This window comes from Dipodomys spectabilis, unplaced genomic scaffold, assembly GCF_019054845.1.
Source record: "Dipodomys spectabilis isolate Male_0828 unplaced genomic scaffold, ASM1905484v1 ptg000360l, whole genome shotgun sequence".
Classification (NCBI taxonomy): domain Eukaryota; kingdom Metazoa; phylum Chordata; class Mammalia; order Rodentia; family Heteromyidae; genus Dipodomys; species Dipodomys spectabilis.
Genome location: NW_024871037.1, coordinates 767,061 through 792,372, shown reverse-complemented (window position 1 = coordinate 792,372; position 25,312 = coordinate 767,061). Strand labels below are relative to the sequence as shown.

Genomic DNA, 25,312 nt, shown 5'->3' with positions numbered 1-25,312 from the left:
CTCACAGATTTTTCTGCCCTGGCTAGCTTTGAACCATGATCCTCAGATCTCAACCTCCTGGATAGCTAGGATGACAGGTGTGAGCCACCGGTGCCTAGCTGTTGTCAATAATTTCTATACTCACCTGTTTATAGAACTCAGTTCGTCACAATGACTGTGTTTAATAACCAGCTGGCAAAAAAACCCTTTCAACTCTTTCCCAACTGGCTCTCAAGGGTCAGCTTTGTATTCTACGGGGAGATATGGCTGGTTCAGGGTTGAGTTTCACTCTCAGGAGTGTCTGGAGCCTAAGCCGTAAGGGTTTAAAGTCTGGGAGCCTCACCCCAGAGTCCTGTTCTTGCTTCCCATGGGCTGGACCTTCCCTATGCCCTGGTCAATCTCAAAAGAACTTTCTACAGAAAGCTCTGGATGGTTTATCATCTAATTTCTGGGAGAAGAGGTGGGGCAGCACCTGACTGGGTTGAGTGTTGATCACTAAGCCTGGGCTGGGGTTCCGGGATTTCACCCCACCGGCTAGGAGGGTCAGGCAGATGTCAATCATTTGCTCATCTGGGTGACTCTGGTTAATAAGTCACTGCTGGGGCTTCCAGTTCCCCAGAAAATGAAGCCCATACTCCAAAGCTTTTCTCAGAAGGACTGAGGACTTTTTTTGTGTCCATTGTGGGGCTTGAACTCTGGGCCTGGGCGCTGTCCCTGAGCTCTTCAGCTCAAGGCGAGTGCTCTACCACTTGAGCCACAGCACCACTTCTGGTTTTCTGGTGGTTCATTGGAGGTAAGAGTCTCATGGCCTTTCCTGCCCAGGTTGGCTTTAAACTGTGATCCTCAGATTGCAGCCTCCTGGGTAGCTAGGGTTGCAGGTGTGAGCCACCGGCGCCTGGCAAAGACAGAGGGCTTAAAAAAATATTCTCTACTTTAAAATGTTTTCTTTCCCTTCCTCTCTCCTTTCTCTCCCTCCCTTCCTTCCTTTCTTCCCATCCCTTCCTCCCTCCCTCCCCCTTCCTCCCTCCCTGTCTTTCCTTCCCTCCCTTTCTTTCCTTCCCTCCCTTCCTCCCTTCCTCCTTTCCTTCCTCCTTTCTTTCCTTTTTCTTTCCTTCCCTTCCCTTTCCTTCCTTCCCTTTCTTGTGTTCCTCCCTATGCAATACTCAAGTTAGCCACTAGATGGCATTGCCCCTCCAAGCAAGCAGAAAACCCACTCCAAGACACTATGGGAGGTGGGGTGGGGGTGTTAACTGCACCCAGAAATCTCTGTCTCCCATCACTTCCCACCACACCTCTTTGATGGAATTGTACCAGTCTCCCCCCCCCCCCCCCCCCCCCGCGACAAAGGTCCATTTCCCTCCAACATTTTTACTTTGCACTGAACCCCGCCCCCCACCCCCACCCCCAAACAGCTTTCAGAAGAAAAAACGTCTGATAGGACCACGTTTTCCCACCATGGGGGACTTTCCCAGTGTGTTCCACGTCCCTGGAAGTACCTGAGCATGGAGCACCCGCACTTTTCTGGTTTTCTGAATGTCATGGTGGAAGACGATGTCCAAAGAAAGGGGATTACAAAGCCCAAGTCGGGGTGGGAAGTGCTTCAGGTTACAACCCCTTCAAAGCTCTGACAGTCCTAAAGGAAAGATGTCCCCGAAGCTCACAGCCTACTTAACACATGGAGCCTCCCATGATGCAAAGGGAAGAAATACAAGACACAGAGGAAGAAGCTGTTCTCTGAAGACAAACAGGCAGGGGAAGAAAATCAGCGGCGATCTGATGGCAAGGAACAAACTCTAACAATCAGCACTAGGCTGCAATTTGAATGTGCCTGGATGGGCTGTTTTCCCTCTGCCGCTCCTCACTCCCCTTCAGCCTGTACCCAGGGCACATGGCGATGATCTCCACCAGGACCACAAGCAGCAGGGACAGCATGGCCGAGTAGTCATTGAAGATGTCAAGCCAGTAGCTCCCCGCCTCCATGGTGAGCACCAGGCCAATGGCACAGCTGCTGAGGTAGAGCAGACCTGGGGCACGAGACCACCTGCTCAGCCAAGTTCGTCCAACTTCTTTTCTTTTTGTGTCATTCGTGGGGCTTGAACTGTGGGCCTGGGCGCTGTCCCTCAGCTCTTCAGCTCAAGGCTAGTGCTCTACCACTTGAGCCACAGCGCCACTTCTGGTTTTCTGGTGGTTAACTGGAGATAAGAGCCTCATGGACTTTCTTGCCCCAGCTGGCTTTGAACCATTATCCTTAGATCACAGCCTCCTGAGTAGCTAGGATTACAGGCGTGAGCCACCTGCACTCAGCTGGCCTCTGTTCTTAAAATAGATATATACACAGGCAGGGAAAATACACTGACCAGGGCTGCTGGCAAAACCGTTGTGGAGCTCATGGATAGATTTCAACAAACCCAGATGGTGTCTTCTATGATTTCTTTGGTAATAAGCATTGATTTCATTGCTAATGAACCAAAAAGCTCAAGGACAGCCCTCAGCCCTGAGTTCAAGCATTATGACTGATGGAAGGGAGGGAGGGAGAGACAGTGCCCAGGCCCAGAGTTCAGGCCCCATGACTGGGACCCCCCCCAAAAAAATAAATAAAATAAAGAGATAGAAAATGAGTAAATCCTTTGCCAGTCTCAATGTCTTTACAACAACTGTAGGCTGAGAGATTTGGTAGGATTTGTGTCCATCCTTCCAGGCCTTCTAATTAGGGCGTTCTTCTCTGATTGCATTAAATGCGTAGGTGAACAATGTATCTGGTAAAAGAAATACAGAACCGCATGATAGATGATCACAAGCTGTTGCCGACATGAGATAGTTAAGGTGGTTTTTACATAACCTTTCTTCCAAGAAGGACACGGGAATTTTCATGGAAGGATCAATCGGAAAATAGGATTAAGCAAGAAGGAACAAGGAAGTACTTCATGGCTGACCTTCTCTCCACTTCTAAGGACACTGCAATTTGCCAGCGATGAGAAAGGAAGACCAAGGACCCCAGGAGTCTGCAGAGTATCTGGCACAGTGTAGGCCGCCGTCCAAAAATGGGAAAGGTCTTATTCGGTGGGAGATCAGAGCTGGCTTTGCACTTGCTTCAGTATTATTTGTTTTTGTGCTCAACACCAGAGCATCTGAAAAAGAGTTAAATTACTAATCTCAGAAGAAAGGAGCCATTAGAAGAAAATCATCATCTCATACACATTTCCAGAATAATGTATATGCTTATAATTCTGAAAAATGAGTGAACATCAAATACGCTTTCTCTCCTGGCTATAAGTCCTCCGACGGGAAAGATAGACTTTTATAGAAAAGATAGATTGACGGCCTGGAAGTGTAGCTTAGTGATGAGTGCTTGTCTGGCATGCATGAAGCCTTGGGTTCGATTCTTCAGTACTACATACACAGAAAAAGCCAAAAGTGGTGCTGTGACTCAAATGGTAGAGTGCTAGCCTTGAGTCAAAGACCAGAGATAGCACCCAGGCCCTGAGTTCAAGCCCCAGGACTGCCAAAAAAAAAAGATAAATTGACTATTAAATTTAAAAACCGTATGTCATAAATATATTTGGCATTGGTTGTACAACTATTTTTTTTTGCCAGTCTAGGGCTTGAACTCAGGGCCTGGGTGCTATCCCTGATCTTTTACTCACAGCTAGCACTCTACCACTTGAGCCACAGCACCAATTCTGGCCTTTCTGTGTATGTGGTACTGAGGAATCCAACCCAGGGCTTCATGCATACTAGGCAAGCACTCTACCACTAAGCCACCTTCCCAACCACATAGAAGCATTTTTTTTTAAGGTTAGATATCAAAGGATGTGTGGGAAGGTAAGAAATACTGAGATAAATGGGCCTTGGACACAGGAAGATGTTTGCTGCTCCATTACGTGACCACTTCAGGTGAGAAATAGAAAAGCCACCTGTTGCGAGGAAACACTAAAACACATGTATGGTAAGAAGGATGTGATGCAAAAACTGTGTACCTCAATATAGAGCAATCAGACCACCCAATTCATGAAGAAATCACAGAGGTCCTTTGTGGCAATGACAGCCAACTTTCTGAGATTGTGTCTCTGGGTTCCTTCCCTCCTCACATAAACGGCCATAGTGGATGATGTAATAGATTGAGAGAAAACCAATCCACAGGACCACACTCCTAAATCAGGGAAGAATCACCATCTGTGACTTGGTTTCCTGTTTTTCCTCAACAAGAAATACCTTCTGCCAGCAGGCCTGCAGATCTCTGGTTGATGTTTCTAGATGATTTGTCTCTGAGAGATGGCATGCCGTGAGCTGATCGAGTGGAAGGCCACCATCTTGGATGGTGGCAAGAGATTCCCTGGGTTTCACCAAGGCCGCTGCAAGATGGAGCTGGAGACAGGAGGAGGTGGATGCCCATCTCCTGTCCCAACCAGGTGAGCAGGGGCTAGAGCCACGCCTGTCCTTGGAAGCCCTTCCTCCCTTTGTGCTCCAAGTCACCATGAAGGTCACAGGGCTGGACTTGCTTTTCCTTTGCTGCTAATCCCATTAGAGTCTGAGGGTGCCAGACCCTGCCCATGGCCCCCAGCGAGGCCACTGGGAGGACACTCGGAGGGGGACAAAAGGTCTTGTGATGGGAAACACTCGGGTCATTATGCATCAGGATGGTGGAGACATGATATAAAAGGAGGAAGCGTTCAGATCATTTCCACCACAGCCGACCTGCTCTGAGCTTCTACAGCCCTGGGCTCACCAGCAGTTTCCTCACGATGAAGGCTCTGTTCTTCGCTCTCTTGTTCGGTGTGGCCTTTGCTGAGATTCAGCCATCACAGGTACCAGGCATGCGCTTAGCAGGTGTGTGTGTGTGTGTGTGTGTGTGTGGGTGTGGGTGTGGGTGTGGGTGTGGATGAGAGACACAGAGAGATTGAGTTGAATAGCCCCTGGATGTCTGTGTGCTCATGATCAAGGAAATGCCTTTCCCTCTTTTAACTCCCTGTCGATGGATGGAGGTGGCCTCTTTTGTCCAAGACTCCCGGCCATGTTGGGTTGTGACTTTGCCTGGGGAGCCTGTCATGCCTCCATTGAATCCTGGCTCACTCTCCAGAAGCCATGATGGTGCTCCTGGGTGTCTGGGTCATGCAGGCTCCGGGTTGGATGTCCCAGAAGAGAGGCAAGGCCTGGCCTCCTCTTCTTCTGCCAAGTTGAGATTGGCCTTGTCCTGGGCTGTGGGCGGCAGCAGAGGGGAGGAGGATCTGGGGGTGGGGGTGGGGAGGAGGACAGAGGCGCTGGCCTTGGGCAAAGGGACCTTTGTCCTCCAGGTCACTGGCACGTGGCACACGTTGGCCATCATAGCAAACAGATTGAAGAAGATTGAGGAAGACGGCCCCTTGAGAGGCCTTTTCCGCTACGTCGAGGCTCCTGAAGATGGAAGATCCATGACCGTCCAATTTTATAACAAGTGAGGAAAGCTTCCCTCTCCCACCCCTCCTCCCCACCCTCAGAAGAGGGAGCGGTGCTCTGCCCCCATGTCCAGGTCCTAGGATCTTTCACACAGCCATGTACACTTTTAGAAAATGCCATGGTGACTGGTGTCCAGCCAGGAATGGATAGTGTGCGCTCTACGTCACAATCAGCACCTGAACCTGGTGGATTCAGGTCTTACATGAGCAGCTCAGAAACAGAATGGACCCACATCCTGGGCTTTAGACCGAGGGGGAAACTTTATGCCTGTGTCCTTATCAAGGGCAGTGTCAGGTTTAATCTGGCACACAGTCCACATGCGTGGCAAATGTGTTCCCTGATTGTATATCGACACATGGCTTCCTGGGAAGGTGCTCTACACCCATACCCTTACCTTGACATGGGCATGAGCATATTCAGCCATCAGCCAGTCCTGGTGGCTCATGCCTGTAATGCCAGCTGAATTACAGGAGGATGAGATTGGAAAGCTCGCAGTTCAACCCACACCAGGCCAGGACATCCATGAGAAATTTAACCAGCAAACAAAGTGGGAAGGGTAGCTGTGGTTCAAGTGGTAGAATGTCAGCCTTGAGCAAAACAGAAGCCTTAAGACTGAGCACTCTTGTCCTGAGTTCAAGATCCCGGATGTGCATATTATTATTAATAATATTAATATATAGTTAACAAGAATTTTCCTATATATGACAGAATTATATGCTAATTATCAAATACTGTCTATTTATAATATATCATGTAATAATTATATAATAAGAGTATTTAATAATAACCATAATAAATTTGAGGTGGTGAGATTTTCAAAGAATCTCCCAGGCTGGTATCCATTTCTGCTCAGCCATTCTGGAACACATTACTGGGTTGTATGGATGTTTGTGTTGATATTTTTCAGGCAAACCGGAGAGTGCAAGAAATACACTGTTGTGGGCACGCTGCGGGACGATGGATTGTACGTAGGACAGTGTGAGTACAATGCGGTGTAGACAGAAGAGGGACTCAAAGCGTGGCCATGCACAGGATGGGGGGAGGAGCTACCGATCTTCCATCTATGCCTCTGAAGTCTCCAAACATCCAAGAGTAGAGTTGGAGATCATCTGGGAGAAAGAGCTGAACTGTCCAGGTGACGGCTTCAACCAAGAAAATTCAGGGATTATACAAGTTTGCCTTAAGATCTTCAGGGTATTTGATTATTCCTTTTCAAATGATCTCAAAGGGGATTCCCCCTAGATGTCACCATTTATGAAGGCGGTGGACAAGCTCATTAGATCTTGCTCAGTGTTCTCACTTTGGTAGTTGGACACAACTACTGACCTGTGGGCTTTATCTTCCTTTCTTTATTTTTCATCACAAGGAATATGTGTTTTATTAAAGAATTCATTGGAACACTGTACCCATAGGTGACACAGATGTGAAGGCAGCAGATCGCTAGCCACCATTCCTGGCAATAAGCTTTCAGTACATGAATTATTGTCATAGTTTTTGACTCTCTTGAGTAAAAACTCTCTTGTGCACACAAAATGCCATTTGAAAAGGCCGTTGATGGAGACAGCGCAGGTATTTTATCAACAGCTTCAGGAAATTCCCAGGAATTGAATTGGGGGAAAACCTGTCCAACATGATGGACTGCATCTAATTTGTCAGGTATTGTTGGCACCTTAGTCTCACTGGAGAAAATGATTTAACAACCATATTCTCCACATTGATCGAGACATGCTGTATTCATAAACTGTTTTGTTGAACGTCCACCCCTCTGCACAGTTGCTTAGGATCATTAATATATATGTCCTAAGAAAGTCTGTTGGAGTTTGAAAGACCAGTAATCGATTGGAAAGGGGCCTGATGTACTAAAATCTCTGATATCAAAGTCAAAATACCAAAAGAAGAGCCAACCTGAACCTACTGAATTGCACCGATTTCACTTAGGACAAGTGGGAGCACAGATTCTTGTTCATTCATGCTAGGATGGTTTGGGGAGGGTGGAGGATTCAGGCAAAGGTCTCTGGGCTGTGTCTGGAGGAGGTGGAATTCTCCACCCAAGACCAGGATGTTTGAACTTCGAGGCAGCGCCCAAGACCGATTAGGCGCCAAGTGACTGAGCGCCAGCCTACCCTGGGGGAGGAGGAGAGCAGTGTATTCCACACAGAGCAGGCGACTTGCAATGCAGGCCCAGATCGTGAGCGAGCTGAGGATGACTGCTTTTGTCGTAGACGATGGCCTAAATGAGTTCGAGTTGCTGGAGCAAAGCAGCCATCTGCTCATCTTCCACAATAAGAACACGGATGAGGAGGGACAGGTCACGCACATGATCCTGGTGGCAGGTGAGCACCCGGGGATGTCAGCCCACAGCGGGCTGGGGACTGAGCCTGGAGGGGGAAGGGCGGCCACTGCCCACATCCACTGCGGGTAATCATCGCCAAGCCCCGTGCTGCGGAGTGGAGGAGACAGAATGGTCTATTCCAGAAGACCTAGCTCTGTTGCACACTTGTTTATTCTACCCATTCCTAGAGAGTCTCCCAGCAGGGATCTGTCTCATTCCCACACTTCCAAGGGGCTTGTAGTATAGGAACCCACGGGGCAAATCCTCATTCAATTTGATGGTGGAGTGAGCTCCTTTCCTCGCTGACCCCTCCTACCACGTTCTCGAAGGGTCCAAACAAATGTCACCTGCTTGGTAGAGGAACACGAGTTGAGCTTCTGAGATCAAATGCTGTCAGACATGACAATCGTGAGCTCTGACGAATGAAGTATGACAAGCACTGGAGTTGGATAATGGGGTGTTTATCATACTCGCATGGCGGGGGTGGGGTGGGGAGGGGGAGGGCGGAGAATATCCAACACAGGTTGGAGGAATGGCCAGGATGTGATTTGGAGTTGTGCTTCTGGTTTTTCTCACAGGTCACAGGGGAAATAGGCTTGAGTCCCTTGGTCTTCTCCCTTGGGTTCTGGGCAAGACCGGACATTGCGTAGGGAATTGGAGATGGGAAAAGTAAGACTGCAGAGTGTGGAGGAAAGAAGAAATCTCACCTGGGCACCAGTGCCATCCCAGCTACTCAGGAGGCTGAGATCTGAGGATCCTGGTGGGATGCCAGCAGGGACAGCCAAGTCCTTGAGACTCACCTCTCTAGTGAAGCACCAGAGAGCCAGAAACAGCCCCTGAGGGAGCATGCTAGCCTTGAACACCAAAAGTTCAAGGACAGGCCCCAGGCCTCCAGTTCAATCTCCAGGACTGGCACCAAAATTACCAAAAACAAACCAAACGTGTAAATAAGCCCTGAAAACACATCACGCTAGAGACCCCATCTTGATCTCTGGGAGCCTGTTGGCATGGGCATGGCTGATCACTGGCCCAGTGGTTCTCAGGGGAAGCCATTGTCATGTAGGCCGCCTCTTCCTGACTCCCTTTCCATGCCACACAGGGAAAGGAGAGAGGCTGACCGAGGAAGAGAAACAGAGGTTGGAGGAGTTCGCCGAGAAGAAGGGTATCCCGATGTCCAGCATTCAGTATGTCCAGGAAACAGGTGAGTCCTGATCCTCTTCCTTCCAGCCGGCCACATACATATCACCACATGAACTCACTCCCCCGACATCCTTGCCCAAGATCATCTCTGCACACGATCATGTGTTGCTTGCCTGGCAAGGAATCCGCTTGGTGGGATCGCACATCTCCCTTGATCCTGTTTCATTTTTTTCCTTGCTCTTTTTCACAGATGATTGTCCGGAGAAGTAAAGACCTGCCCAGGTGAGTACACGTGCACACACACACACACACACACACACACACACACACACACACACACCCCACACACACACACACACACACACACATGGCCCTTCACCCCATCGCCACACGAATTCTGCTGTATTTTCTTCTGATTGTGGAGTTCAGAATCTCTCTGGAAGGAAACTATGTGTAGGAGTCAGGAAAATTTCCCTTCCTGACTTAGGTGTGCACCCGGGTTTTACAATCTGGGAAAAGGAGGACAGAACTGTTTGATAGAGGAAGGGTTAAAAATCTGTGAATTTTGGTCGATTTCCGGGCCAGTGGACAATGCTGTGTTCACAAACTCTCTCAGCCAGTGGGCGCGTCTGCAGAAATCATGTGTAAAAGCAGATCCACACGTAATTTCCAGTACACAGGACGTAGCCACTCGACCGCTACAAAGGCATCATCTCTGACCTGGTGTGTTGACAACATCTCCTTCACTAGGAAAATGGGACTTCTAGTAACAGGCGCGCACACATGCACACACACACACACACACACACACATATACACACACGAGATCTTGGGAAGTGAATCTGCCTTTAGCAGTTCGTTTCTCATGTCCTTCTATGCGTTGCCTGTTTCCCATTTGCGATCTCCACCGTGAGGACATTCCCAGGGTCTCAGGTGTGGGTCCCTCCTCTCTGCTCTATCCTCACAGGTGATAGCATGTTCAGGAGGGCACCTGCCTCCATCTTCCCCATTCCAGCAGAATCGACTCTGGGAAGATGAGCTGTCCTCACGCATCACCCATGTTTTCCTCTATCCTGCTACATCAGCATCCTGACTCATGCCTTTCCCACTTCTCCCCTTCTCCTGAAATCTGTGCTGGCAATCCATCACTGAGTGATTCAATAAACCTTTCCCAAGCATGTCCTTCTGACTTGGATGATCCACTCAATGGGGCCCTTCCCAGAAACAGCCACTCCAAAGGAGTGATTGAAAATCAAGTCTCTACTAGAACCACCGATTCTGTGTCTGTTATTCAGAATACGCCATGCTCATGCCTGCCCTGCTAGCTACTCAACGAGCTAAGATCTAAGTCTCATGGGTTGAAATCAGCCCAGGGCAGAAAAGTCTGGGAGACTTCCTATCTCTAGTTAATCACACCCAAACCCAGAAGCAATGCTATGCCTTGTGTAGTTGAGTGCTGGCCTTGAACACAGAACCCGAAGGAGGATGCCCAAGTCCTGAGGACAAGCTCAGGAAGAGAAAACAACAATGACATAGTCCCTGAGCATTTAGCATTAGGAAAAGACACATCATCTTCAAGAGTGGGAGGGTCTGTGAAGAAGTTCTATCATGTTCCCATAGATTCCACCGGAAACACAAGGCTGCAGGGCTCAAAGTCGGCTTCCCTTGGTTCTGCCTTCCCTGGGACTGGACTGAGGGAATCTGTCAAACACACAAAGAAAACTGTCTTTTGGGCTTGAACACATGTCATCTCAGGCTAGGGGTTGGCTTTAGGCAGTGGGAAGTGCCTGGACCCCAATGTGGGAAAAAGCGTGCCTAAAATGCCAGGCCTGTTCTTGTCACCATGTGGGGAATCCTGGAGGGGGAGTTGGAGAGGAGAAACCCTGGGTAGTGTGGTTTGCCCACCTAGGCCTGGTACATACATGCCCCGGATGCTGAGAGTCTCACATTCTGTGGACATGCAATAGCAGATGGGCACTGTCTCTCCCTGCTCTCAGCCCTAGGATTTCTGGCAGTATCCGGACTTGCTGAGATTGAGAACCCCATTTCCTCCTGATTTCTCCTTATCCAACTCCTCTGTGCAAGATGCCCTTCCATTCATGTTCTGCAACCCTCTTAAGATGACACCGACCCATCAGAACTATGAAGGCAGAGGTTGGGCTTAGACCTGAACCAGACCCATGGGTTTATTGGTTCTTCAGCCCAAGGTGGGATTAGAATATTAATCATGTAATATTCATGTAGGAGTTGGGACAAATCACAGCCTGGGCCTTTCTTTACTCATGCCTCACCAGGAATCTCCTGGTGGGACTTAGGCCATCCCTTCTTCCCAGGGCCCCCCTTGAATGAGCCGGTATTTAACACGGGTTCCCAAGTGCTCAGTCTTAGTGGACACAAAGGTAGAGACTTGAACTCTGCTCGGAGGTGTTGGCACAAGAACACGAAAGCAGGCGCTGGCAGCTTCCAGGCTGTAGAGAATTGATTTAGAAGAACCAAGCTGCCAGCCTGGGCCAGATGGAGCCATGCAGAGATGTGGAGAGTGAGCACATGGCACACAGAGGATTGGGGTAGGTTGAGCAAGAGGTGTGGGCACAGGGGATGCAGAACTGTGCTAGGACGTGTGTGGACTGGACACTGTTTAAAGAAGGAATGATTGGGCAGAGGAGGAAGCGACGCCAGAGTAAGAGGAAGTAGCCTCAGAGGAATAGGAAGTGATCTCAAAGGAAGAGGAAGTGATCTTACAGGATGAGGAAGTGACTTCAGAGGAAGTAGAAAGGGCCTACCAGTAAGAAGAAAAGACCTCAGAGGAAGAGGAAGTAGCCTCAGCGGAAAAGGCCTCAGAAAAAGAGGAAGTGATCTCAGAGGATGAGGAACAGGGCTCAGAGGCATGGGCCTCAGAAAAAGAGTCAGTGGCCTCAGACGAAGAGGAAGTGATTTCAGAGGAACAGGAAGTAAGCTCTGAGGAGGAGGAAGTGATGTCAGAGCCTGAGCTGCTTTGCTGAGTCCCAGTCAAGTGATTGACAGTCAGGTGATTGACAGTGACAGGGGATTACCAGTTCGGGGCAGGTGATGTGTGTAAGGCTTCCTGCTGTCCTGCAGGAAGAAGAAGAAGTGGAGGGGAAAGGATGGGCAGAGATAACAGGTGCCAGGTGAGAACCGGGCCCTGTCATGTGTCAAGTGTAGACAATGCATGGAATCTGACAAGGATTAACAAGTACCCATGGTGACTGCTGACATGGAGCAATGGGATGCCCAGAAACAGACGGACACCCTTCCGCACCAGCGGAGAACGCTGGGTCTCTCCTGAAGAATTCCTGAAGATTCTCCCACGTGTATGATGTTAGCTGATCTTCTGGGTTCAGCTTTCACAGCATAGGCTGCCCAGGTGGTTGAAATTGAGAATCCAACTTCCTCCCCACAGCACGAACAATGCTGGAATAACATGCAGGATTGCAAGACAAGGAGAGAGAACCATTTTCTGATGTCAGGAATGACATGGAGCGATAACAACCCTTCAGGTGGCTTTCTTGAAGAAAATGCAAGATCTTTGTATGGACTGGAGCCTTTGGTTGTGATGGTTGTTTTTCTGCAGTATTTGGGGCTAGAATTCAGGGCCAGGGTGCTGTACGTGAGCATTTGTGTTCACGGCTGTCCTTCAACCACCTGAGCCCCAGCTCGATTTCTAGTTTGGAGGCATGAATGATGGACACAGGCTCACACACATTCCTGCTCCAGCTGGCTTCCAACCACCATTCCCAAATCTCCTGACTAGCCGGGATTCTAAGCTTGAGCACCGACTCCCAGCTGGATTGCGGGGATGGGAGGGAAGGGTTGTACAGCAGGATGGAGCAGAATGGACCCATTGCACACTTGGAGATGACGCCTTCAGCAGCTTCTTAACTTCTCTTCAAAATGCACAATAGACATTGCTCCGATACAAACAGAAAGAAGTGACAAATTCTGCCCTAGTGTTTTATTTTATGGGTCCAGACTTGGGGCCTGAAATCTGTGCTGGTCGCTGTCACTCAGCTGTTCAGCTCAAGGCTAGCACTCTACCTCTTGATCCATAGCACCACTTCTGGCTTATTTTCTCCGCTTATGTGGAGTTGAGGAATCAAACCCAGGGCCTCAAGCATGCAAGGCAAGCACTCTACCACTGAGCCAGCTTCCCAGCCTCCTGCCCCAGTCTTGAACGTTGGTATCATCCCTTCTTTCCTGGCAGAAAGCTTTGCCCTCAGGTGATGATGGTAGGAGGAATGAACCTCACATACCCAACTTGGGTATGGTTGGGGAAATTGAGGCTGGAGATTAATGAATACTGTGAAAAAGGCCTCAGGAAGAACAGAAGTGTTCCACATGAGACTCCACAATTTTGAGACTTCATGCGATTACCTACGAATATTCCTCTACCCACAACAAATCTGCCATGGTTTAACTTTGTCAACAGAACAGGACATCAGAAAGCAGAGAGAGGCCCATGTGCAATCCATGAATTTTTAGGAAATAACTGCTGTCTGAAAACACCATTTTTCAACTAGTGGTTTCATTTTTCATGTCTTTTATTTTTTGTTGGTCATGGGGCTTGAACTCTAGTCTTGGGCTCTGTCCCTCAGCTCTTCAGCTCAAGGCTAGTGCTCTACCTCTTGAGCCACAGCACCACTTCTTGTTTTCTGGTGGTTTATTGCAGATAAGAGTCTCACTGTCTTTTCTGTGTGTGCTGGCTTTGAACCGTGATCCTCAGATTCCTGAGTAGCTAGGATGACAGGGCTGAGCCACTGGCATTTGACATGTCTTTTATGATTTCTAAGTATCTGTGTTACCACAAAACAAAGCTCTTGATCCACCCCTTTTCTTTCCACATTCTCCCCCATCCTTCTGCCACCCACCTCTTCCCACCCTCTTCTTTCTTTTGCAGGGCAAACATTGAATTCTTGTCTGAATTTCACCCCGAACTTCTCCTCTTCATTCACCTACCCTGCCTCATATGACCCCACCCCACCTTTTCCAAGTCTCTGCTTCCATTTGTTTATTTTGTTGAATTTTGAGTCTGCCTTTCTAAGGAATTACACTCTTTGTGATCTACTTTGAACCTACAATCCTTCTGTTCATACATTTGTGTTCACTTGTATGCCCTGGAGCGTATTCAACAATCTATGCATACTCTGAACATGGCATTATATACCAGAAAACCAGCACATTCCCTTTGTGGCTCAAATAATGGATCATTTCTGGAAGCAAACAAACAAATGTATGATTGCTCAAAGGGCAAAGTCAAACGCAAATGTGCATACTGGCAGTCAGACCAAGCTTGCTAAGCCTGTGATAGTCTGATCAACAAAATCATTCAAACACATGATAAAGTAAATAAATAAGACAATATCGGCTGATGTAATAAGGCAATAATGTGATAATTTATACTTGTAATGAGTTTCTGAAGGCTTGCTGTTTATTTGTATTTTCCTCATGACTACACTGAGCAATGTTAAGTTGAGGTTGACAGGTAAGTGTTATGTGAAATCCTTCAGAAATCAATAGGAAACAAGAATCTAGTATTGATATTAAACTCTCAGAGAGAGGACATTATCATTTCTCCTGATGGCCACTTAACAGGGTCTTCCTAAGATCAGACAACAATTAGACACATCCTGAGAAGATTTTTCTGAAAGGACTGCATTAGAGAGAGGTAGGATGAAAGTCACACCAAGGAAAGACAGGGGAAGAAGGAAATCCCTTCCACGTGGGTTTGTAATCTTGTTGCTGGATAGATCCCAAAAGTCAGATGATACACCAAGTACTTCTGATCATTTCTGAGCACTTTGGAAGGACGGAAGGAAGGAAGAGAAGAATACAGTATGTGTTTGTTCTGCCTGTGGTGAGAAACGGGAATGAAGAAATACTCTGCCTGCTTCCTTAGACAAACAATGGCAAAAGACTATATCCCAAAGGCAGAGGAAACTGAGGATTTGAAATGAATCTGCACAGCAGAATTTAGATTTACAGTGTAGATAAATTGCACAAACTCTAATGACCCAAATTTTGTATCCTATTGGAACCCAGAGCATCATTTCAAGGAACTTGCCTATTAAAAAAGTAGTAATGAAATAAAAGAGAGAAATATGCAAAAAGGGAAAACAAAACCACACAAGCATCCCGTGCGTATTTTACAAATCGGGCATATTTCGTGGCTGGACAGGTAGAGGAGGGATGGATGAGAATTTTGAAAGGATGACATTGATCAAGATAAATTGTCCTCAGAAAATGCTTTAAAATTTTTTATTTCTATTTTTGTATTCTTCTTTTAAACATTATTTCAGAAACTGGTTTTTAAAATCGCATGTTCCTTGTGCATCTACTTACCTATGATAAATGTGTAGAAACAAAAAATGAAGAGATAGAAAATGAATCAATCCTTTGCCAATCTCAATGTCTTCACAACAACTGTAGGCTGAGAGATTTGGTAGGATTTGTGTCCATCCTTCCAGGTCTCTGAATTAGCGCCTTCTTCTCTGATCGCATTAAATGCGTAGGTGAATAATGTATCTGGTGAAAGAAATACAGAACCGCATGGCAGATGATCACAAGCTATTGCAGACATGTGATAGTTAAGGTGGTTTTTACACAATCTTTCTTCCAAGAAGGACAGGGAAATTTTCGAGGAACGGTCAATCGGAAAATAGGATTAAGCAAGAAGGAACAAGGAAGTAGTTCATGGCTGACTTCTTCACTTCTTAGGACAGTGCAATTTGCCAGCGATGAGAAAGGAAGACCAAAGACCCCTGGACTCTGCAGAGTATCTGGCACAGTGTAGGCCATCATCCAAAAATGGGAAAGGTCTTAATGGATGGGAGATCAGAGCTGCCTTTGCACTTGCTTCCATATTACTTATTTTTGTGCTCAACACCAGAGAAGCTGAAAAACAAGAATGGCTCTAACCTCAGAGAAAGGAGCCATCAGAAGAAAATCATCATCTCATACACATTTCCAGAATAATGTTAATAATTCTGAAAAGTGAGTGAACATCAAATATGCTTTCTTTCCTGGTGACAAGTCCTCCAACAGGAATGAGAGACGTTTATAGGAAAGATAGATTGAGGGTCTGGGAAGGTGTCTTGGTGGCAGAGTGCTTACCTAGCATGCATGAAGCCCTGGGTTCCATTCCTCTGTACTACATACACAGAAAAAGCCAAAAGTGGTGCTGTTGCTTAAGTGGTAGAATGCTAGCGTTGAGCAGAAGAAGATCAGGGACAGTACCCAGGCCCTGGGTTCAAGCCCCAGGACTGTCAAGCAAAAAAAAATTAAAAAAAGATTTATTGAGGAACAAAGTTAGAACCACAGGTCCTAAATACATTTGGGAATTGGGTGTACAACTATATATATATATTTTTTTTTTTGTCGGCCATGGGGCTTGAACTCTGGGCCTGGGCGCTGTCCCTCAGCTCTTCAGCTCAAGGCGAGCGCTCTACCACTTGAGCTACAGCGCCACTTCCGGTTTTCTGGTGGTTTATTGGAGATAGGAGTCTCACGGTCTCTCCTGCCCGGGCTGGCTTTGAACCTCGATCCTCAGATCTCAGCCTCCTGAGTAGCTAGGATTACAGGCGTGAGCCACCAGCGCCCGGCTTTACAACTATATATTTTTATTTAGATATCAAAGGATGTGTGAGAAGGTAAGAAATACTGAGGTAAATGGGCCTTGGACACAGGAAGATGTTTGCTGCTCCATTATGTGAAATAGAAAAGGCACCCATTGAGAGGAAACCCCAAATCACAGGTATGGTCTGAAGAATGTGATGCAAAATGTGTACATGGATATGCAGGAATCAGACCACCCCATTCATAAAGAAACCACACAGGTAATTTGTGGCAATGACTGAGTGTTTCTCTGGGTTCTTTCCCTCCTCACATAAACAGCCACAGTGGATGATATCATAGAATGAGAGAAAACAAATCCACAGGCCCACACTCCTAAATCAGGGAAGAATCACCATCTGTGACTTGGTTTCCTGTTTTCCATCAACAAGAAATGTCTTCTGTTTTATGTTTCTAGATGATTTGTGTCTGAGACATGGCATGCCGTGAGCTGATCGAGTGGAAAGTGGAAGGCCGCCATCTTGGATGGTGGCAAGAGATTCCCTGGGTTTCACCAAGTGGACAGAGACAAGGCCGCTGCAAGATGGAGCTGGAGACAGGAGGACGTGGACGCCCATCTCCTGTCCCAACCAGGTGAGCGGGGCCCAGAGCCACGCCTGTCCTTGGAAGCCCTTCCTCCCTTTGTGCTCCAAGTCACCATGAAGGTCACTGGGCTGGACTGGCTCTTCCTTTGCTGCTAATCGCATTAGAGTCTGAGGGTGCCAGACCCTGCCCATGGCCCCCAGCGAGGCCACTGGGAGGACACTCGGAGGGGGACAAAAGGTCTTGTGATGGGAAACACTCGGGTCATTATGCATCAGGATGGTGGAGACATGATATAAAAGGAGGAAGCGTTCAGATCATTTCCACCACAGCCGACCTGCTCTGAGCTTCTACAGCCCCGGGCTCACCAGCAGTTTCCTCACGATGAAGGCTCTGCTCTTTGCTGTCTCGTTCTGTGTGGTCTGTGCTGAGATTCAGCCATGGAAGGTACCAGGCATGCACGTAGCAAGCTTGTGTGTGTGTGTGTGTGTGTGTGTGTGTGTGTATGAGAGACACAGAGAGATTGAGTTGAATAGCCTGTGGATGTCTGTGTGCTCATGATCAGGAAAATGCCTTTCCCTCTTTCAACTTCCTGTCGGTGGTAGATGGAGGTGGCCTCTTTAGTGCAAGACCCCCGGCCATGTTGGGTTGTGACTTTGCCTGGGGAGCCTGTCATGCCTGCCTTGAATCCTGGCTCACTCTCCAGAAGCCATGATGGTGCTCCTGGGTGTCTGGGTCATGGAGGCTCCGGGTTGGATGTCCCGGAAGAGAGGCAAGGCCTGACCTCCTCTTCTGCCAAATACAGATTGGTCTTGTGCTGGGCTGTGGGCGGGAGCAGAGGGGAGGAGGATCTATGGGGGGTAGGGGAAGGAGGAGAAAGGTGCTGGCCTTAGGCAATGGGACCTTCATCCTCCAGGTCACTGGCAAGTGGAGCACGGTGGCCATCCTAGCAAACAGATTGCCGAAGATTCAGGAAGACGGCCCCTTGAGAGGCCTTTTCCGCTACGTCGAGGCTCCTGAAGATGGAAGATCCATGACCGTCCAATTTTATAACAAGTGAGGAAAGCTTCCCTCTCCCACCTCTCCTCCCCATCCTCAGAAGATGGAGCCATGCTCTGCCCCCATGTCCGGGTCCTAGGATCTTTCACACAACCATGTACATTTTTAGAAAATGCCGTGGTGACTGGTTTCCAGCCAGGAATGGATAGTGTGGGCTCTGCGTCACAATCAGCACCTGAACCCTGGTGGATTCAGGTCTTACACGAGCAGCTCAGAAACAGAATGGACCCACACCCTGGGCTTTCGACCGAGGGGGAACCTTTGTGCCTATGGCCTTATCAAGGGCAGTGTCAGGTTTAATCTGGCACACAGTCCACATGCGTGGCAAATGTGTTCCCTGATTTTAGATTGACACATGGCTTCCTGGGAAGACGCTCTACACCCATACCCTTACCTTGACATGGACATGAGCATATTATTATTCATAATGAATATTATTATATAGTTAACAATAATTTTCCTATATATGACAGAATTATATACTAATTATCAAATACTGTCTATTTATAATATATCATGTAATAATTATATAATAAGAGTATTTAATAATAACCATAATAAATTTGAGGTGGTGAGTTATTCAAAGAATCTCTCAGGTTGGTATCCTCTTCTGCTCAACTATTCTGGAACATGTTCCTGGGATGTATGGATTTTTGTGCTGATATTTTTCAGGCAAACCGGAGTGTGCAAAAAATGCACTGTTGTGGGCACGCGGCAGGACGATGGATCATACAGAGCACCGTGTGAGTACAATGCGGTGTAGAGAGAAGAGGGGACTCGAAGCGTGGCCATGCACAGGATGCAGGGTGTGTGTGTGGGGGTGCTCTAGATCTTCCATCTATGCCTCTGAAGTCTCCGAACATCCAAGAGTAGAGTCGGAGATCATCTGCGAGAAAGAGCTGAACTGTCCAGGTGACGGCTTCAACCTAGAACATTCAGGGATTATACAAGTTTGCCTTAAGATCTTCAGGATATTTGATTATTCCTTTTCAAATGATCTCAAAGAGGATTCCCTCTAGATGTCACCATTTATGAAGGTGGTGGACAAACACATTAGATCTTGCTCAATCTCCTCAATTTAGCCGTTAGACACAACTCCTGACCCATGGGTTTTATCTTCCTTCCTTTATTTTTCATCACCAGCAATATGTATTTTATTAAAGAATTCATTTGAACACTGTACCCACAGATGATACAGATGTGAAGGCAACAGATCGCTAATCACCATTCCTGGCGATAAGCTTTCAGAACATGAATTATTGTCATAGTTTTTGACTCTCTTGAGTAAAAACTCTCTTGTGCACACAGAATGCCATTTGAAAAGGCCATTGATGGAGACCGCAGGTATTTTATCAACAGCTTCAGGAAATTCCCAGGAATTGAAGTGGGGGAAAACCCCATCCACTTTGTCAGGTGTTGCTGGCACCTTAGTCTCACTGGAGAAAATGATTTAACAACCATATTCTCCACATTGATCGAGTCATGCTGTATTCATAAACTGTTTTGTTGAACGTCCACCCCTCTGCACAGTTGCTTAGGATCATTAATATATATGTCCTAAGAAAGTCTGTTGGAGTTTGAAAGACCAGTAATCGATTGGAAAGGGGCCTGATGTACTAAAATCTCTGATATGAAAGTCAAAATACCAATAGAAGAGCCAACCTGAACCTACTGAATTGTATTGGTTTCACTTAGGACAAGTGGGAGCACAGATTCTTGTTCGTTCATGCTAGGATGGTTTGGGGAGGGTGGAGGATTCAGGCAAAGGTCTCTGGGCTGTGTCTGGAGGAGGTGGAATTCTCCACCCAAGACCAGGGTGTTTGACCGTCGAGGCAATGCCCAAGATGGATTAGGCACCAAATGACTGAGCGCCAGCCTACCCTGGGGGAGAGGAGGAGAGCAGTGTATTCCACACAGAGCAGGCGACTTGCAATGCGGGCCTAGAACGTGAGCGAGCTGAGGATGACTGCTTTTGTTCTAGACCGTGGCCTAAATAAGTTGGAGATTCTGAAGCAAAGCAGACATCTGATCTTCTACAATAAGAACACGGATGAAGAAGGACAGGTCACATACTGCATCCTGGTGGCAGGTGAGTGCCAGGGGCCGTCAGCCCATAGCGGGCTGGGGACTGAGCCTGGAGGGGGAAGGGCGGCCACTGCCCACATCCACTGCGGGAAATCATCGCCAAGCCCCGTGCTGCGGAGTGGAGGAGACAGAACGGTCTATTCCAAAAGACCTAGCTCTGTCGCACACTTGTTTATTCTACCCATTCCTAGAGAGTCTCCCAGCAGGGATCTGTCTCATTCCCACACTTCCAAGGGGCTTGTAGTATAGGAACCCACGGGGCAAATCCTCATTCAATTTGGTGGTGGAGTGAGCTCCTTTCCTCCCTGACCCCTCCTACCACGTTCTCGAAGGGTCCAAACAAATGTCACCTGCCTGGTAGAGCAACACGAGTTGAGCTTCTGAGATGAAATTCTGTCAAACACGACAATCATGAGCTCTGATGAATGAAGTATGAGCAAGCACTGGAGTTGGATAATGGGGTGTTTATCATACTCACAATGGAGGGGGGCTGAGAATATCCAACACAGGTTGGAGGAATGGCCAAGATGTGATTTGGAGTTGTGCTTCTGGTTTTTCTCACAGGTAACAGGGGAAATAGGCTTGAGTCCCTTTGTCCCATCCTTTTGGGAAGGGGCAAGACCCGAAATTGCGTGGGGAATTGGAGACGGGATAAGGGAGACTGCAGAGTGTGGAGGAAAGAAGAAATCTCACCTGGCACCAGTGGCTCACGCCTGCCATCCCAGCTACTCAGGAGGCTGCGATCTGAGGATCCTGGTGCGATGCCAGCAGGGACAGCTAAGTCCCTGAGACTCATCTCTCTAGTGAAGCACCAAAGAGCCAGAAACAGCCCCTGAGGGAGCATGCTAGCCTTAACACCAAAAGCTCACGACAGGCCCCAGGCCTCCAGTTCAATCTCCAGGACTGGCACCAAAATAACCAAAAACAAACCAAACATATAAATAAGCCCCGACAACACATCACGCTAGAGACCCCATCTTGATCTCTGGGAGCCTGTCGGCATGGGCATGGCTGATCACTGGCCCAGTGGTTCTCAGGGGAAGCCATTGTCATGTAGGCCGCCTCTTCCTGACTCCCTTTCCATGCCACACAGGGAAAGGAGAGAGGCTGACGGAGGAAGAGAAACAGAGGCTGGAGGAGTTCGCCGAGAAGAAGGCTATCCCCATGTCCAGCATTCAGTATGTCCAGGAAACAGGTGAGTCTGATCCTCTTCCTTCCAGCCGGCCACATACACATCACCACACGAACTCACTCCCCCGACATCCTTGCCCAAGATCGTCTCTGCACACAATCATGTGTTGCTTGCCTGGCAAGGAATCCGATTGGTGGGATTGCACATCTCTCTTGATCCTGCTTCATTTTCTTCCTTGCTCTTTTCATAGATGATTGTCCTGAGAAGTAAAGACCTGCCCGGGTGAGTACATGCACACACACACACACACACACACACACACACACACACACACACACACACACACACACACACACACACACACACACACACACACACACACACACACGAGATCCTGGGAAGTGAATCTGCCTTTAGCAGTTCATTTCTCATGTCCTACTTCTATGCGTTGCCTGTTTCCGATTTGCAATCTCCACTGTGAGGACATTCCCGGAGTCTCAGGTTCGGGTCCCTCCTCTCTGCTCCATCCTCACAGGTGATAACATGTTCAGGAGGGCACCTGCCTCCTTCTTCCCCATTCCAGCAGAATTGACTCTGGGAAGATGACCATCCTCACGGGTCACCCATGTTTTTCTGTATCTTGCTACATGGGCATCTTGACTCATGCCTTTACCCCTTTACCACTTCTTCTCCCCTTCTCCTGAAATCTGAGCTGTCAATCCATCACTGAGTGATTCAATAAACCTTTCCCAAGCATGTGCTTCTGACTTGGATGATCCACTCAATGGGGCCCTTCCCAGAAACAGCCACTCCAAAGGAGTGATTGAAAACCAAATCTCTACTAGAACCACCGATTCTGTGTCTGTTATTCAGAATAACGCCAGGCTCATGCCTGCCCCACTAGCTACTCAACGAGCAAAGATCTAAGTATCATGGGTTGAAATCAGCCCAGGGCAGAAAAGTCTGGGAGACTTCCTATCTCTAGTTAGTCACCTCCAAACCCAGAAGCAATGCTATGGCTTGTGTAGTTGAGTGCTGGCCTTGAACACAGAACCCGAAGGAGGATGCCCAAGTCCTGAGGACAAGCTCAGGGCCAGAAAACAGCAATGACAGAGTCCCTAAGCATTTAGAATTAGGAAAGGACACATCATCTTCAAGAGTGGGAGGGTCCGTGAAGAAGTTCTATCATGTTCCCATAGATTCTACCGGAAACGCAAGGCTGCAGGGCTCATTGTAGGCTTCCCTTGGTTCTGCCTTCCCTGGGACTGGACTGAGGGAATCTGTCAAACACACAAAGAAAACTGTCTTTGGGGCTTGAACACATGTCATCTCAGGCTCGGGGTTGGCCTTAGGCAGTGGAAAGTGCCTGAACCCCATTGTGGGAAAGAGCATGCCTAAAATGCCTGGCTGGTTCTTGTCACCATGTGGGGAATCCTGGAGGGGGAGTTGGAAAGGAGAAACCCTGGGTTGTGTGGTTTGCCCACCTGGGCCTGGTACATACATGTCCTGGATGCTGAGAGTCTCACCTGCTGCGGACATGCAGTAGCAGATGGGCACTGTCTCTCCCTGCTCTCAACTCTAGAATTTCTGCCAGTATCCTGAGTGAATTGCTCAGATTGAGATCCCCATTTACTCCTGATTTCTTCCTATCAAACTCCTTGGTGCAATATGCCCTTGCATTCATATTCTGCCACCCCCTTAATATGACAATGACCCATCAGAACCTATGAAGGCAGAGGTTGCGCTTAGTCCTGAACCAGACCCGTGGGTTTATTTGTTCTTCAGCCCAAGTTGGGATTAGAATATTAATCATGTAACATTCATATGGGAGTTGGGACAATTCACAGCTGAGCCTTTACTCATGCATCATCCAGGAATCTGCTGGTGGGACCTAGGCCACCCCCTCTTCCCAGGGTCCCCCTTGAATGAGCCGGTATTCAACACAGGTCCCCAAGAGCTTTGTCGTAGTCAACACAGTGGTAGAGAGTTGAACTCTGATCCCAGGGGTGGCACAAGAAGCCCAGAGCAGGCGCTGGCAGGGTTGGAGGAAGGAAAGCTCCACCAGGTCCAGGCGGAAGAGAGTTGATTTTTAGAAGAACCAAGCTACCAGCCTGCGCCAGATGGAGGCGTGAGGAGGTGTGGAGAGTGAGCACATGGCACACAGAGAGGATGTGGGGGATATCAGGCAGGAGGTATGGGCACAGGGGATGCAGAAGTGAGCACAGGAACTGGGGGACTGGTCACTATAGGAAGCATGATCAGGCAGAGGAGAAAGTGACCCTAGAGGAAGTGGAAGTGGCCTCAGGAGAGGAAGTGACCTCAGAGGAAGGGAAGTGGTCTTAGAGCAGAAGTGACCTCAGTGGAAGAGGAAGTGTCCTCAGAGGAAGAGGAAGTGGCCTCAGAGGAAGAGGAAGTGACCTCAGAGGCAGAGGAAGTGGCCTCAGAGGTTATTATGGTTCTATAGTAGAGCTTGAAATCTGGTATCATGATCCCTTCCCCATTGTTTCTTTTGCCTAGAATTGCTTTGGCTATCCTAGGTCTTTTGTTGTTCCATAGGAATTTGTGGATTGTTTTCTCTATTCAATAAATGATGTCATTGGGATTTTGATGGGAATTGCATTGAATTTGTATATCAGTTTTGGCAGTATGGCCATTTTCCTGATAGTAATTCTTCCTATCCAAGTACATGGAAGGTCTTTCCATTTCCTGGTGTCCTCTTTGATTCCTTTCTTTGGGCTTGTATAATTTTCACTAAATAGGTCCTTTACCTCTTTTAGGTTAATTTGTGGATTTTTTTTTGAGGTTATTGTAAATGGCGTAGTTTCCCTGATTTCCCTTGTACATTGTTGGTGAACAGAAAGGCAGCTGATTTTTGTGGGTTAATTTTGTATCCTGCTACTTTGCTGGTTTGTAAGTTCTAGGAGTTTGGAAGTGGAGTTTTGGGGGTCATTAAGGTATAATATCATGTCATCTGCAAATAAGGATAGTTCAATTTCTTCCTTTCCTGTGTGGATCCCTGTAATGTCCTTTTCTTACCTTATTGCTTTGGCTAAGGATTCCAGAACTATATTGAAGAGGGTGGGCATCCTTGCCTTGTTGCTGATTTTAGGAGAATTGGTTGTAGTTTTTCCCAGGTAAGTATATTAGCTATTTGTCTGTCATCTATGACTTTTATTGTTTTAAGGAATGTTCCTTCTATTCCTATTCTCAGAGCTTTTAACATGAATGGGTGACGTATTTTATCAAAAACCCGTTTGGCATCAATAGAGATAATCATGTGTTTCTTGACCTTGGATCTGTTGATGTGATGGATTACATTTATTTGTGTATGTTAAACCATCCCTGCATCTCTGGGATGAAGCCTACTTGATCATAATATATGATGTTTTTGATACGTTTCTGGATTCTGTTGGCTAAAATTTTATTGGGGAGCTCTGCATCTGTGTTCACCAAGATTAGTCTGTAGTTCTCTTTTTTCATTGGATCTTTGCCTGGTTTTGGGATGAATGTGATACTGGCTTCATAGAATGAGTTTGGGATTGCTCCATTTCTATTTCTCATAGAGTCTGAGGAGTATGGGTATTGGTTCCTCTTTAAAGGTCTTACAGAATTCCATAGTGAATACATCTGGGCTGGGGATTTTCCTTATTGGAAGGCTTATGATTGCTTTACTCTATCTCATTGTAAGTTACTGGCTTATATAATTGATTTATTTCTTCTTGGTTCAGTTTGGGCAATTTGTATTTCTCTATAAATTCATCCATTTCTGTTAGGTTTTCCTTCCTTAGTGAGTGTAGACTCTGGAAATAGTTCTTTATGATTGTTTGGATGTCTTGGATGTTTGTTGTAATTTTTCCTGTGGAATTGTGATTCCTGGATCTTATTGATTTGGGTCTCCTCTTTTTGGAGTTAGTCTTGCCTAAGGTCCATCTATTTTATTAATTTTTTCTAAAAATCATCTTTTTGTTTCATTAATATTATTT

At 47.4% G+C, this 25,312-nt stretch overlaps 1 protein-coding gene and 1 long non-coding RNA gene across 2 annotated transcripts; both read left to right on the top strand.

Moving 5' to 3' along the window:
• Positions 1–4,251: 4,251 nt before the first annotated feature.
• On the top strand, positions 4,252–10,024 carry LOC122095589 (lipocalin Cav p 3.0101-like). Its single transcript, XM_042665906.1, has 8 exons — positions 4,252–4,388; positions 4,670–4,784; positions 5,271–5,410; positions 6,320–6,390; positions 7,635–7,745; positions 8,844–8,945; positions 9,135–9,166; positions 9,852–10,024. The coding sequence occupies exons 1-7, from the start codon at positions 4,252–4,254 to the stop codon at positions 9,152–9,154; spliced, it is 696 nt and encodes a 231-aa protein (XP_042521840.1). The 3' UTR covers positions 9,155–9,166; positions 9,852–10,024.
• An 11,278-nt stretch (positions 10,025–21,302) lies between these two features.
• Positions 21,303–21,922, top strand: LOC122095578. Its single transcript, XR_006145178.1, has 3 exons — positions 21,303–21,392; positions 21,580–21,611; positions 21,865–21,922. It is a non-coding gene; the product is annotated as an uncharacterized LOC122095578 (long non-coding RNA).
• Positions 21,923–25,312: the final 3,390 nt, after the last annotated feature.